General features: G+C 45.6%; 1 protein-coding gene across 3 annotated transcripts in view; it reads right to left on the bottom strand.

The window, feature by feature from the left end:
• mtmr7b (myotubularin related protein 7b) overlaps positions 1-13,683 on the bottom strand; it is a 126,109-nt gene that overhangs the window by 73,781 nt on the left and 38,645 nt on the right. For all 3 annotated transcript variants that reach the window (XM_038791102.1, XM_038791104.1, XM_038791103.1), the window contains exons 4-7: positions 10,568-10,725; positions 4,956-5,084; positions 3,608-3,742; positions 312-444 (exon numbers count right to left, since the gene is read on the bottom strand). In XM_038791102.1, coding sequence (XP_038647030.1) covers positions 312-444; positions 3,608-3,742; positions 4,956-5,084; positions 10,568-10,725 — 555 coding nt within the window. The remainder of the gene's footprint in view (positions 1-311; positions 445-3,607; positions 3,743-4,955; positions 5,085-10,567; positions 10,726-13,683) is intronic.

Below are 13,683 nucleotides of genomic sequence, written 5' to 3'. Positions count from 1 at the left end.
CTTGTTTTAGGCCACTACCAAAGTTCCAGCTCTGTCCATTGATCTACTGGGATGAAATCCCACAAGTGTCATCGTTCTAGCTCAGGTGACTGTTCCCCATATATCAGCATAGTTAGTGATTGGCTGCAGGCTATTTTACCTAGAGAGTATCACAGCCAAGTACAACCTTGGCTTTTATCAATGATCCATTGGATATCTTTTCCAGTAAGATTCTGTGGTCAAGACATGGAACATTAACTGATTTTGTTCCCACCTCAACATGGTTTATCAAGTAAGTATATATTTATACTTAATATACAACAAATATTTACCATCCAGCAGTTTTTGCAAACTATTTCTCATCACATGGATATTTTCTATCCCTATGAAATGGAACTTGATGTTTGAATAGTTGTCTTCATTTTCATATCCTTTTCCTGCTGCTCGGTTTGCCATTGCATTTAACTGGAAAAAATACAAGCGAAGAGTTTAAAATAGTCTGAAGTAAAATCACATACGAATTGCATTTTGTATTTAGGACTTGTTTGATTTATACATCATAGAACATAGAACATAGAACAGTACAGCACAGAACAGGCCCTTCGGCCCTCGATGTTGTGCCGAGCAATGATCACCCTACTCAAACCCACATACCCGTAACCCAACAATCCCCCCCATTAACCTTACACTATGGGCAATTTAGCATGGCCAATCCACCTAACCCGCACATCTTTGGACTGTGGGAGGAAACCGGAGCACCCGGAGGAAACCCACGCACACACGGGGAGGACGTGCAGTCTCCACACAGACAGTGACCCAGCCGGGAATCGAACCTGGGACCCTGGAGCTGTGAAGCATTGATGCTAACCACCATGCTACCGTGAGGCCCCTGTAAGAGAGAAATACCAGCAGGGGCTGGACTCTCTGCCCCGCCAGGCCACATTTCTGTTTCACCCTGCCGGCGGGATGCTCCGTTACACCAACTGGTCAATGGGGTTTCCTATTGTGGGGCAGCCCCACGCCGTTGGGAAACTCCTGGGCTGCCAGCAAAATGGAGCATCCTGCCGGCAGAGAATCCAGCCCCACAGTTTTAATCTTGTACCCCTTGGTAGCAATATCACTGTTGCACAGTCTTCTGAGCTTTGAGAACAATTTTGTTCCCAGATTAATGTTGACAAATCAAATGAAATCACATGTGAGCAAACATAAATATTTTTCCAGTCAACTTCCTCTTTTAAAAATGGTGACCATAATCAGAAAATTCAAGTTTAAATGGGACATCAGGACAAGTCAAATAAAAATCCTGCGCACTTAAATGTGGCGGCAAACCAATAAACTATATCGATGATACCAATTACCTCAACGTTAATTAGGGCTGGGTCAGTGTATAAAGCGGCGGGGGCCTGGGTGAATGAGAAATTTGCTGAGGTACAGGATGGTTTTGAGATAAAAATTCTATTTGGTCAGATGATACTGTATTGGCCACCCATTCCACATCCTGCTCGGTAGCTATACATATTGAAGTCAATTTAAGTGAATTTGGGTATTGAATTGTTCAATACCGCCTGTTTTGTGCTACTTCTCAAGACAAATTTCTCTCCTTTGACTTCTGGCCTCATTTAAATATGCAGGCTCAGGCTGGAACTCAGCATAAATCACTGCCAATTGACGTGTGGAAGCAGCAGGATGCCATCGCTGGGGGCCTCTGGGAACATTCAGCAACACCAATAGTATTTGAAAAATCCAAGGGCATGTTTAAAAAATATATTTTGCTCAAACTTTATTTGGCGCAAATCAACAAATTATGTCAAAGCAACTCTTGCCTCACCTAATCTACTTATTCTGCACTGCAACAGCTAACACCAACTACAATAATATCTGCATCTAGTATCAATGTATGTCCTATTAACCATACTATGCAATACATTGAGCAACTCAAATGTCAGCCATGGCTCATTGGCAGCACTCTCACCTCAAGTCACAAAGCTGTAAGCTCAAACTGCATTTCAAAGCCAAGCACATAATGTAAGATGACATTTCAATCCAGTGAGAGTATATTACTGTACCCTCAGAGGGGGTTTCTTTCAGGTATAATGCTAAACCAAGGGCCAAAACCCTTACCAATGTTTCCCACTTAGCCAAAATTATTAAAATACTTTAATTGACCATTTATTTCTCTGCATCTTGGCCACATCTGTGAAGCATTTTGGAACATGTGGGGATGTGAACGATGCTCCATGAATGCACATGGGGTTGGTTTAGCACAGTGGGCTAAACAGCTGGCTTGTAATGGAGATCAAGGCAGCAGCGCGGGTTCAATTCCCATACCAGCCTTCCCGCACAGGCGCTGGAATGTGGCGACTAAGAGCTTTTCACAAGAACTTCATTGAAGCCTACTTGTGACAATAAGTGACAATTATTATTACATTCTTTCGACTACATGAGAACTGGCTGGATCACAATTATTCATATCAATGTAAATATATGATCAGAATGTCGCCAAAACAGTTAATTAATTCGCAGTTTACAATTTGTCTGGTCCATTATTTTCCTTTGACATGTAGTTTAAATTATTAGACACTGACATTAGAAACTCTGCTGCCTCCCTCTTGGGACAACATTGAACGTTTTGGTTTATTTATTTCTACATAGCTAAAAATAGGTTTGAAAATATCCATTCTGGAAATGTTTAGATTAGGCTCAATTAAATATTGCTGAAATAGTTTTTGTGTTGCTGCAAAAGTGCAGGCTTATGAGTTATTTATAGATTCTTATTGAAAAAGGAAGCAATTTTGAATTTACATTTCCTCTTTCTAATAATCAGTTACTTATAAGATTATCAAGTTTATTCTTAGGAGATGTTCAATGATACTTTAACAAATATTCTGATCTAGCTTTCCAATCAGGCTCAGTAGATATTGGCAATACCCAGCCAGGGCGATATAAAGCCACATAGACATGTGCACTTGGCTGTGATCCTGACAACCTTAACCATTTTTTCCTTCTCACTCAGAAGAGACACGGTTAATTGCAAAGCCAAGACCACCACTCATTGGAGATCACATAACTTGGCACAGCACATGACGAGGAACATATTTGGACGTTCTTGGTCTGCAACATTTCGTACTTATTGCTTTAACCAGCTGAATTATAACAGGAAAATATTGGAGCACACAATTGAAATGAAAATGAAAATCGCTTATTGTCACGAGTAGACTTCAATGAAGTTACTGTGAAAAGCCCCTAGTCGCCACATTCCGGCGCCTGTCCGGGGAGGCTGGTACGGGAATCGAACCGTGCAGCTGGCCTGCTTGGTCTGCTTTAAAAGCCAGTGGTTTAGCCGAGTGAGCTAAACCAGCCCCCAATTAATAATGGATTCCATTTTTTTTTTAAATCTAGAGTACCCAATTCATTTTTTCCAATTGCGGGGCAATTTAGCGTGACCTACCTTGCACATCTCTGAGTTATGGGGGCGAAACCCACGCAAACACGGGGAGAATGTGCAAACTCCACACGGACAGTGACCCAGAGCCGGGATCGAACCTGGGACCTCGGCTCTGTGAGGCCACTGCGCTACCGTGCTGCCCCAATAATGGACTCCATTGCTGTGGCAGTAATGGCTGTTTACCTTTGGCCGGGTATCAACAACATACAAGAAATCACTTCCTGGATTTGACATCCTGATGGCCTGAAGCATCTGTTCATCCTCAAGGCACCGAGCACTGAAACCTGATAAAGGCTGGCTGCTTCTACAAATAGCACCCTGGAAGAACACAGAAATCAGAGGAATTTGCTTCATAATAAATCACCACATTCTTTTACTCAAGATCTTTTATCATAGCCCAAATTCCAAATAAACTTAATTACACATCTGTACAAACCATCTCTGAAATGACCAGGACCTATATCTGACTTTAGGGTTTGTACACATAAACCAAATAAACCATCCCAAAGTGTTTTCCAAAACATGGGGAGGGAAGAAGAAGAAGCACTACAATATATGTTCTTGTACATATTTCAATGGACAATTCAAAATTGCCTTGGCAATGACCTAGAAACAGGACATCATTACTCAGGGAATGCAAACTAAAGTAAGGGCTGCAAATAACTTGTAGGAAAAGCAAAAATCCAAAAGGGACATGCATACAACTTTCAGTCAGTTGCATATGTTGATCTGAAAAAGCAGTCATGCATATCAAATTGTAACACCTCCTGTCTCTTTCCCAGTTATGCAAAACCATAGGATGTAATTTAGCCATTTGTACCTATACTATAGGATTGAAGGGCAGAATATTCTGGTCCTTCGTGCCAGCAGGACCTTCCAGACCCGTCTAAGTTGACCCCCGCCATGGGGTCCCAGTGGCAGGATGGGTGAGCCATGCAAATTGACTTTGAATTTGTCTGGATCAAATAGATCTTGCCAGCAGCCAATGGCAATCTGCTTCCACCATGGGAAAGCCTGCTAGAGAGGCTGGGAAATTTCAGCCAATTTTTCGAGTATAAATATTGATCAGCACACCAGGGGTAAATTTGTTGATGGTCTGGCATCATCTCCTATCTTCTATGTATCTCTGGAACTTCTTCTTGAGTTATCAAGAGGTCCTATTGGAATGAAAACGTTAACTTTCTTTCTGCCAGCCTTTTGGGGGGGGGGGGGGGGGGGGGGCTGAGATGTATGCAGTATCACGTGAAATTTTATTATTCCTTTTCACTTGTATTCTAGGGATTTATTTACAAAACTCAATTAATACTTTGTCTACTTGCACTTAAATTTTTGAATTCCTAAATCTCTCCTTTCAGCATCTCCATCCTTGGTTTTCCTCCCAAAATATTGCTTCGCACTAATTGACAAATATGTTAAGATTTTCAATACCATTAAAGAGATTTCCAGTATATAAGGTAGAGTGAAAATAATTTGAACAAAAGACTGTAGAATTTGAATTTTTTAAATGCAATGTTTGAGAAATTGTACATACATTGTTATCCTGGCAGAAATAACAGAGAACAGGAAAGCGACCTCTGCTCCTGAATTTCGAGCTGCCAACTATAACTGGTGTAGAGGCTGATTTTGGTACGTACAACTCTGCAGGGTAAGTATCGCAAACCTGTGATTGAGAAAATAACTAAATAATGAACAGAAGTTAAGCAGTTGCTGCTACTATCGTGACCCAATGTAATCAAATGATTGTCAATAAAAGCAAATTACTGCTGGAAATCCAGAAGAATCGCACGGATTTGAAATATTTGAGGCGATTTTGCACCCGCTTTAATTGTGAGCGCAAATGCCGATGACGGCACAAAGTCACACAAGAATCAGAAACGAGATTCTCGCTCGCAAGATCTCATATTCTGATTTTCTCCACTCCTCGCTGGTGATATAAATGCGTTTTAATACATGTTAAATAATTAGCGTGCTTTCCTGCCATATGTTCCCCCCACACTCACCAATGTGACGTCACACTGATGAGGTTTACAACTGCTTTTTAAAAAATGTGAAGCAGTTAATGGGAACCCGTTGGGGTGCAAAGATAAGTGTAGTCCCCAGGGGGAGGAGGAAATGACACGGCAGTGTCCTGGCACAGCCAGGTGAAAGCACCACTGGGGAGCTCCACTGGAGGGAGGGGAGATGAAAAAGAGTTGCCTGGTTCTTGTGTGGGAGATAGGGGATGGGTGTGGTTCCCCATATCTGTGTGGGACGGCTGGGACTGCCTGGTGCAAGTGGGGGTGTTCCCCGCATCCATAACGGTGGGGGGGCAAGAGGCGGGGGGAGCGCAGATCGGGATGCTCTTTAAAAACAACACCCTAACCTCTGTGGAGCGGGCATTGCTGGTTCTATAGGCCCCACTCGACTAGCAAGACGGCAAAGATCGCGCCTCCAGATATTTTGTGCAGAGTACTGAAAACTGGAGAGAAAACTTGGCTATGCAGCCAGCGGAGTGCAAGATTCCGTCCGTTAACTTTGTTTCTTTTCACAGATGCTGTAGGCCTGAGTTTTTGCAGCATTTTCTATTTCAAATAATTAGCAATATTTGTTAGAAAATTATAAAGCTATTTAGGAACAAATGCATCAAAACTGCTAAAATAATTCTACAAATCATCAGATGTCATTGATAATCCTGTATTAAAGTGACATACAGTGCAGGATTCTCCGACCCCCCCCCCACTGGGTCGTAGAATCGCCGGGGGGGCGGCGTGAATCCCGCCCCCGCCGGCTGCCGAATTCTTCGGTGCCGAAGATTTGGTGGGGGCAGGAATCGTGCCGGGTAGATCCCGGGAGTGGGGTCTCCCTGCTTTTATCGGACATGCTGTGCTGCGGTGAGCTGCTTTACAGGCGCAATGTGGCCATAAAGTGTGTACTTTCTCACTGTTTTAGGGCACAGAACGTTTTTTTTTTAAAAAAATCACATCTAAGGCCCCCGCCGGCTGCCGAATTCTTCGGTACCGACGATTTGGCGGGGGGCGGGAATCGTGCCGCGCCGGTCGGCAGGTCCCCCCCGGCGATTCTCCGGCTCGCGATGGGCCGAAGTCCCGCTCGTTTTATGCAGGTCCAGCCGGCGTAAATTGAACTAGGTCCCTTACCGGCGGGACCTGGAGGCGCGGGTCGGCTCCGGGGGTGTGTGTGCAGGGGGATCTGGCCCCAGGGGGGGGGGCACGGTGGCCTGGCCCGTGATCGGGGCCCACCGATCCGCGGGTGGGCCTGTACTGTGGGGACACTCTATTCCTACGCACCTACGTAGGCCTCCGCGATGGCCGGCGCGAAGGTGAACCCCCCCCCCCTCGCATGTGCGGGGATGACGTCAGCAGTCGCTGACGCTCCCGCGCATGCGCAGACCCGCGCAGGCCGGCGGATTCCCTTCGGCCCCGGCTGGCGCGGCACCAAAGGCCTTCCACGCCGGCCGATAGGGCACAAACCACTCCGCTGCCAGCATAGCCCCTGAAGGTGCGGAGGATTCCGCACCTTTGGGACGGCCCGACGCTGGAGTGGTTCACGCCACTCCGTCCCGCCGGGACCCCCGTCCCACTGGGTACGGGAGAAACCCGCCCACAAGTAATAACAGTAACTTCAGTTTTCGGGTAGAGATGAAGGGGTCAATTATAATTTTGGGCAAAATGCCTGTGTCAGTTATACAAAGTCCTTGCTGAGAGATTAGAAATGTTAACTCTTTTCTCTCCCTACAGATGCTGCCAGACCTGCTGAGATTTTCCAGCATTTTCTCTTTGGTTTCAGATTCCAGCATCCGCAGTAATTTGCTTTTATCTTACATTAAATAGTGCAGTCCAGATTCAGAACACAGAATTACATGGATGTTGCTTGCACCTTGGAAACAGAAATTTACAAAACATCTAAATATCAAGTATTTAATTGAACATTTAGGGCCTTAGATGTGATTTTTTTTGACAAAAAAGTTCTGTGCCCTAAAACAGTGAAAAAGTACACACTTTATGGCCACATTGCGCCTGTAAAGCAGCTCACCGCAGCACAGCATGGCCGATAAAAGCAGGGAGACCCCACTCCCGGGATCTACCCAGCTCGCAACGCCTCACAAGACCGAACGCGATCTCGCAAGACGTTGCAATGTAAATCCCGCCCATTTTAGGTAGGATCACATTTTAGCAAATCTGCACAATAAAGCGAGACAGCCAGTTAGTGCATTGGAGCTTGGGGGGGGTGGGGGAGGTCACATCGGGGGCTCCAGAGATCAGGATGCCATCTCTTGCTACACTGAGGAATTCCAGCCAGTGGAGCTCCTCAGTGCACAGCATGGGGCTATGCAATGCCTCATCCGCGCATTCCCTGCTGAGACCTCCTATCTAACGTGAGTGCCAGATTACAGCATTGTGTTTCTCGATGCTGCAAGCGCCGGGAAACATGCAGCTAAACATGCTCGCTATGGAACTTTGTATCCTGCCCAGTATTGCTGACAGCATCTAAGGTGACATTTTGCTTCTGGAAATTTAGAAGTGTCTATTATAGTTCCACTGTCCAGTGAGAATAGGGGAGTAGTGCCTTGCAATCATCAGCATATACTTCTCGCTCACATCCCACTATTGCTTTTCTCCCAGGTGATTCTGCATGAGCAGCTCCCACGAGAAACCGCACCCGGCGCGGGGGCGGGAAAATGGGGCGTCGGACCCGCAACGCCTTCGCGCGATTCTCCGGTGACCGGAAAATTGCCGCCAGCCGCGCATACGCGTTCAACACGTCGCCGGTTGGGGGCTATTGAAAGAGGCCTCCGCGGCGATTCTCCACGGTCGACTGGCCGAGTTCCCGCCGGCCACCTCCTATGGTTCCACCCGGCGGAAGCTCGGCATCGCGGCCGCGGTGGCCGTCCTGGTTGGGGGGGGCGGGGGAGATCAGTCTCCTGGGGTGCCTCCACAACGGCCAAGCCCACGATCGGGGCCACCGATCGGCGGGCACGCACGATTTGGGGGGACCTATCTTTTTCCGCACTGGTCCGTTGTGTGGGTCCACCATGTTGTGTGGGGCTGCCACCCTACTGCAGGCCCCGTATCGGCAGCAGGAGCCGCATGGCGCATGCCAGGGCCCTGCTAGCCCACTTAAAAACCGAGAATCATTTTTTAGAAAAAAGTCCGGAGCGATTCACGCCCGTTTTCTGGCGGGCGTGGGGTCATAGCCCCATTATCCCGGCCCTAATTCTCAAATGATGTACATAGGAGCCTTTTACAATTTTGTCGTACTGACGGACAAAATACATCCGTACCACCTATTGGTACTAGGCATCAAACAGCCCAACCATTGGTCCTTACAAAACCTTTCTGGAAAAAGTATGTTTTCTGTAGCGAGGGAAAGTGGGGAAATGGTGCTTTGTATAAAGAATTTTGTGAAGCCACAAGGAGTAAGAATTCTCCTCGTGGCTCCACAAAAGTATTTCAACCACCACTGACTTGCCTGTCTTCCACAGCGGATAGGATTTCCGGCTCATTTCCAGGCTGGAGCACCCAGGGTGGGAAGAGCCCGGGTTTATCAATTTACTACTCCAACTCTGAGACACTTCCTCCTACTTCCCATGACCATGGACCCACCGCCGAACATCAAGACACTGGGTGTGATTTAATGGGACAGAAACAACATCCCATTTTTGGACACGTTTAAAAAGGACACCAGTAATTAACGGCACTTTGCCATTTGTCTTGGTCTCGGCTAGGAATGCCTCACCAAGGCCACACTTACAATCATTTCCTGCACTGACGAGCTCAACTCATCAGTGCAGGAAGAGTATTCGCGGATCGGGACGCCATTGTTAAATGCCATGCCAATCTTTGGGTTCCCCTCAACCACCTCATAGTGGCCTTCTGACCTCACCACTGCATCCAACTTACTTCTCACAGGGTCCTCGAGCCCCCTTCCCACTCACCCCACCTCTTAAGGGCAAGGCACCCCTGGGACCGATCCCTGGCACAGGTAACCTGGCACTGCCAGGGTGGCACTGCCAGAGTGCCCAGGTAGTAGTGGCAAGGTGTCAGCAGGAGTGCAAGGGTACCACGCTGACCAGAGTCCGACCACCCCAATGGCCTGGATGACCCTTTACACACACACACACACACACACACAACTAAATATGTTAATCCGGATGACGCTCAGTGAATAATGACGCTCAGTGAATAATGACCTCATCACATCACTAGGTCGGGCGTGACGGGTCATTAAATCACGCCCACTGTTTCGAGAACAGTCACTGATCTCATCGCCTCTGGTGATCTTACCTCCACATCCTCCAACCTTATAGACCCAAACCACATACAGCCCGCTTCTACCTCCTTCCCAAAGTCCACAAACAGGACTGCCCTTGTAACCACTCTCCTGCATCTTAAACCCTTCTTTTAAAATATCCCATACATACATTGCCTAAATGTAACCCCCCTCACCATCCCACACCAGGCTACCTGTCTTTTATTCTTACATTTTGTTGCAATCTCACAGTCAAAGCTACACTTTAAAATCTAACACATTCTCCCTCTTTCAGTTCTGACGAAGACCCAAAAAGACTCAAAACATTAACTCTGCTTTCTCTTCTTCCAGATACTGCCGAACCTGCTAAGTTTTTCCAGCTTCCTCTGTTCTTGTACGACTGAAACTGCTCACTTCATCTGTTCTCTCATCTATTTGTGAACATATTATAAAAGATATGAGAAGATGTAATTATATTCTTCTTCATTCTTTTCTACTTCCTTGTGACTACATAAAACCTATTACCTCAGATGAGAAATATCCTTGGGACACAGCCAAGCTATTTTCCATGTCAAGAATCTAGTTTAAGAGTATGGCTTCCTTAGAAACACTATTGCTAAATATTTGGTTCTTTATATACCAAGGTAAGTGTAAGCTACTTCACTGAATTCCTTATTTTGGTTTGTTTTAAGTGGTTGGATATAGTGGATTTTCTTTAGAATGATTTTATTCTACTAAACTGACAACAGCGGAGCTTCATTTCATTAAACCTTAATCTGTAGGATTAATATTGCTACATTTAAAATGCTCAAATATTTATAACATCCAGTTAGTGGGGAAGCAATGAGACAGTTTTGAAAATGTCAGATATGTGATCATTTCTATTTCTAAACTTACCCCATAGTCTCTATTTACATGAGAAACTTGCCACAAGCTATTAGGAACCCCCATGCGGTTGTATTCAGCCTCGAGATCAGTCAGATTCCAGCCTCGTTCTCTCTCATTTTTTTCTTGCTTTGGGTTAAATGAGAAGCAATACAATTCTTCATACTTCACTGAAATATCGCAAAGACAAGACCATTACAACACTTTCATTTTCTGTTGTTCATCTAGTTTTCCTTCATTTTTAAGCTTTTCAGCACCATCATCAGGCCAGTTAAAGTTGCAAATAAGTATGCTAGCTTAGAATTGTTTAAAGACTATACTTTCAATGGGGAAAATAAAACAAGTATTGCAAGGAAAATCAATAATCAAGTTAAGGGAACCTCACTCTTAACTTCTCTTTGATGTACCATAACTGCTGACCAAAATCATACGACTTCTTAAGGAGGTTTTGTGAATATATACTGCTCAATGGTATATGTCCTACAATTATCAAAATATTGAAGCGTGAAGCATTGTGGCATGCAATTTTAACGTGATATCATGTCAAAAATACCCAACTTTAAAAGTTTTATTTTTTTGTTTAAAAATGGGGCTGCCCTTTTGCATGGTGAGCCAATGAACTTGGTGGCCATTGTATTGAGCCATTTTAATGTTACAATGTTAGAGAAAAATACAATACGTTGGAACTTTCATTTACTTGAAAATCAGTCAAAGGATAGATCCAGAAATGTGAAGCACTTACAGAGAACATCATGTTTATAGTGCATGTTCAGATAAAACAGATCCACAATCTTACAATCATAATACTGACACAGGTAAATGACTAGCACTACTTGACAGTAACCATAAACTTTGCTCATTAAATAGCAAGTAATGACGCAATTGCCCAGACTTAATATGCACAAATCTGATTATCCCAACTTACAAAATACTATAGGATTCCGATGCAATCAAAAAATCTAGGGACATACAAAACATGGGGATTTTCAAAATGCCCAATATGCGAGACATAAGGTATTAAGCAAGCATTCCAATTTGTCTAGTGATAAAATAAAGGTCACATATCTGCAGACTACGAATACAAAGGTCTCAGTTGTGTACTTAGTTTTTCATTGGAATCACATTTAGATTATCACTTCAAATACAATCTTCCACTTGCTCCTCATGTGCACTGCAACAATAACACCAATTACAAACAGACGCATGGAAGACCCAATTAGCGCACACAATTTATCATTTATTTTTGTTTATGGAATGTGGGCATCATTGGCAAGGTCTGCATTTATTGTGCATCCCCATTTGCCCTCGATAAGGTGGTGAGCCATAATAGTGTTCTGGGATCGTTAAAGTGATATTCTTTCCAGAGATTATATGCTGAGCAAGTGTCTTAATATTTTATTTTGCCTGTGGGGGCACTTATTACTGCTCCTCTCAGATACTCTGTGAGCCGAGTGGTAACAATAATAATAATCGCTTATTGTCACAAGTAGGCTTCAATGAAGTTATTATGAAAAGCCCCTAGTCGCCACATTCTGGCGCCTGTTCAGGGAGGCCGGTACAGGAACTGAACCCACGCTGCTGGCCTTGTTCTGCATTACATGCCAGCTGTTTAGCCCACTGTGCTCTGAGAATATGGCACCAATTCTATGTTTCTAGTAGGGCGAAGGGGATCAAAGGATATGGGGAAAGCGGAGTTAAGCTATTGAATTGGATGATCAGCCATGATCATAATGAATGGCAGAGTGGGTTTGAAGGGCCAAATGGCCTCCTCCTGCTCCTATTTTTTGTATGTTTTTTTTCTATGATTCAGACAGCACTTTAAATTACTGTCTATGTCACCACTGGCACCAATCTGTAGGAACCATGGGTGGGATTCACCGTCGCCTGATGCTGAAATCGAGATCGGGCGGAGAATGGATTACAACGCCGGATTCGGGGCAGGCGCCGGTTTGGCACCCTCCAAATTGGCGTCATCAGGACACAAGCCGCGCACAGCTGCAACGCCATTTGTGTGTAATCAGCCGGCCCATCCACAATGTTCTGCCCTGATGGGCCGCATTCCTGGTGCCACGGGCCACATGTGGTCCCAGCGGTCGGGAACTTGGGATGCTGGCGTGCAGGCAGGTTAGGGTGGAGTGGTGGGGGGATGGCTAGGGAGTGGCCTGTGGGTTCAGGGTGGGCGGGTTCAGGTTCCAGCACGGCCGGCACCATGTTTTCCGGTGCAACACGTCACCCCTGCACATGCGCAGCCCTGGGACTCAGTGATTCTGCGGCCCTTTTGCATGCGATCCGCAGTTGTTCCACGCAACGCCGGTGCTAGTCCCTCACCGGGACCAGAATCGGTGAGGGGTTCGTGACGATTTTCTCGTAGTCACGTAGACTCTCCATTGGCACCAGCACTTAGCCTCAGGAACAGAGAATTCTACCCCGTAGTTTTATACCAGCTGAGATGGATTCATCTTTTAAGAGCTGAGAGAGGGCGAGGGCCGCGAGGTTTAGGGATTTCTTCGTAGATTGCTGGGCTGGAGGAATTAGTGGAGAAGTTCAACTCCCAGGAGGGAATTTTTTTTTAATAGGTATTTGCAGGTATTGAACCATTGTGCAAGACAACAATCTTCATTTCCTCGTTTGCCGGCGCCTTCTCTTACGGATACGACGCTGTTTTGTGATGATCATAGATCATAGAATATACATTGCAGAAGGAGGCCATTTGGCCCATCGAGTGTGCACCGGCCGATGGAAAGATCACCCTCACCTAAGCGTACACCTCTACCTTTTCCCTGTCACCCCATCTAACCTTTTTGGACACTATGGGCAATTTAACATGGCCAATCCACCTAACCTGCACATCTTTGGACTGTGGGAGGAAACGGAAGCATCCAGCGGAAACCCACTCAGACACGGGGAGAACAGGCTCTGCACAGACAGTGACCCAAGCCGGGAATCAAACCTGGAGCTGTGAAGCAACTGTGCTGACCACTGTGCTACCGTGTCGCCCATGATGTTTGGGAAGGGATATATATACATATATATATGGGCAACTGATGGAGAGGGAAAAGGCTTTGCTGCAGGATGTAATGGGGAAATGGGAGGAAGAGTTGGGTTTGGCTTTGGAGGGGGTAGGTGTG

Source organism: Scyliorhinus canicula, chromosome 3 (assembly GCF_902713615.1).
Source record: "Scyliorhinus canicula chromosome 3, sScyCan1.1, whole genome shotgun sequence".
Lineage (NCBI taxonomy): Eukaryota > Metazoa > Chordata > Chondrichthyes > Carcharhiniformes > Scyliorhinidae > Scyliorhinus > Scyliorhinus canicula.
Note: the sequence above shows the minus strand (reverse complement) of the source record. Positions and strands in the feature narration are given on the sequence as shown.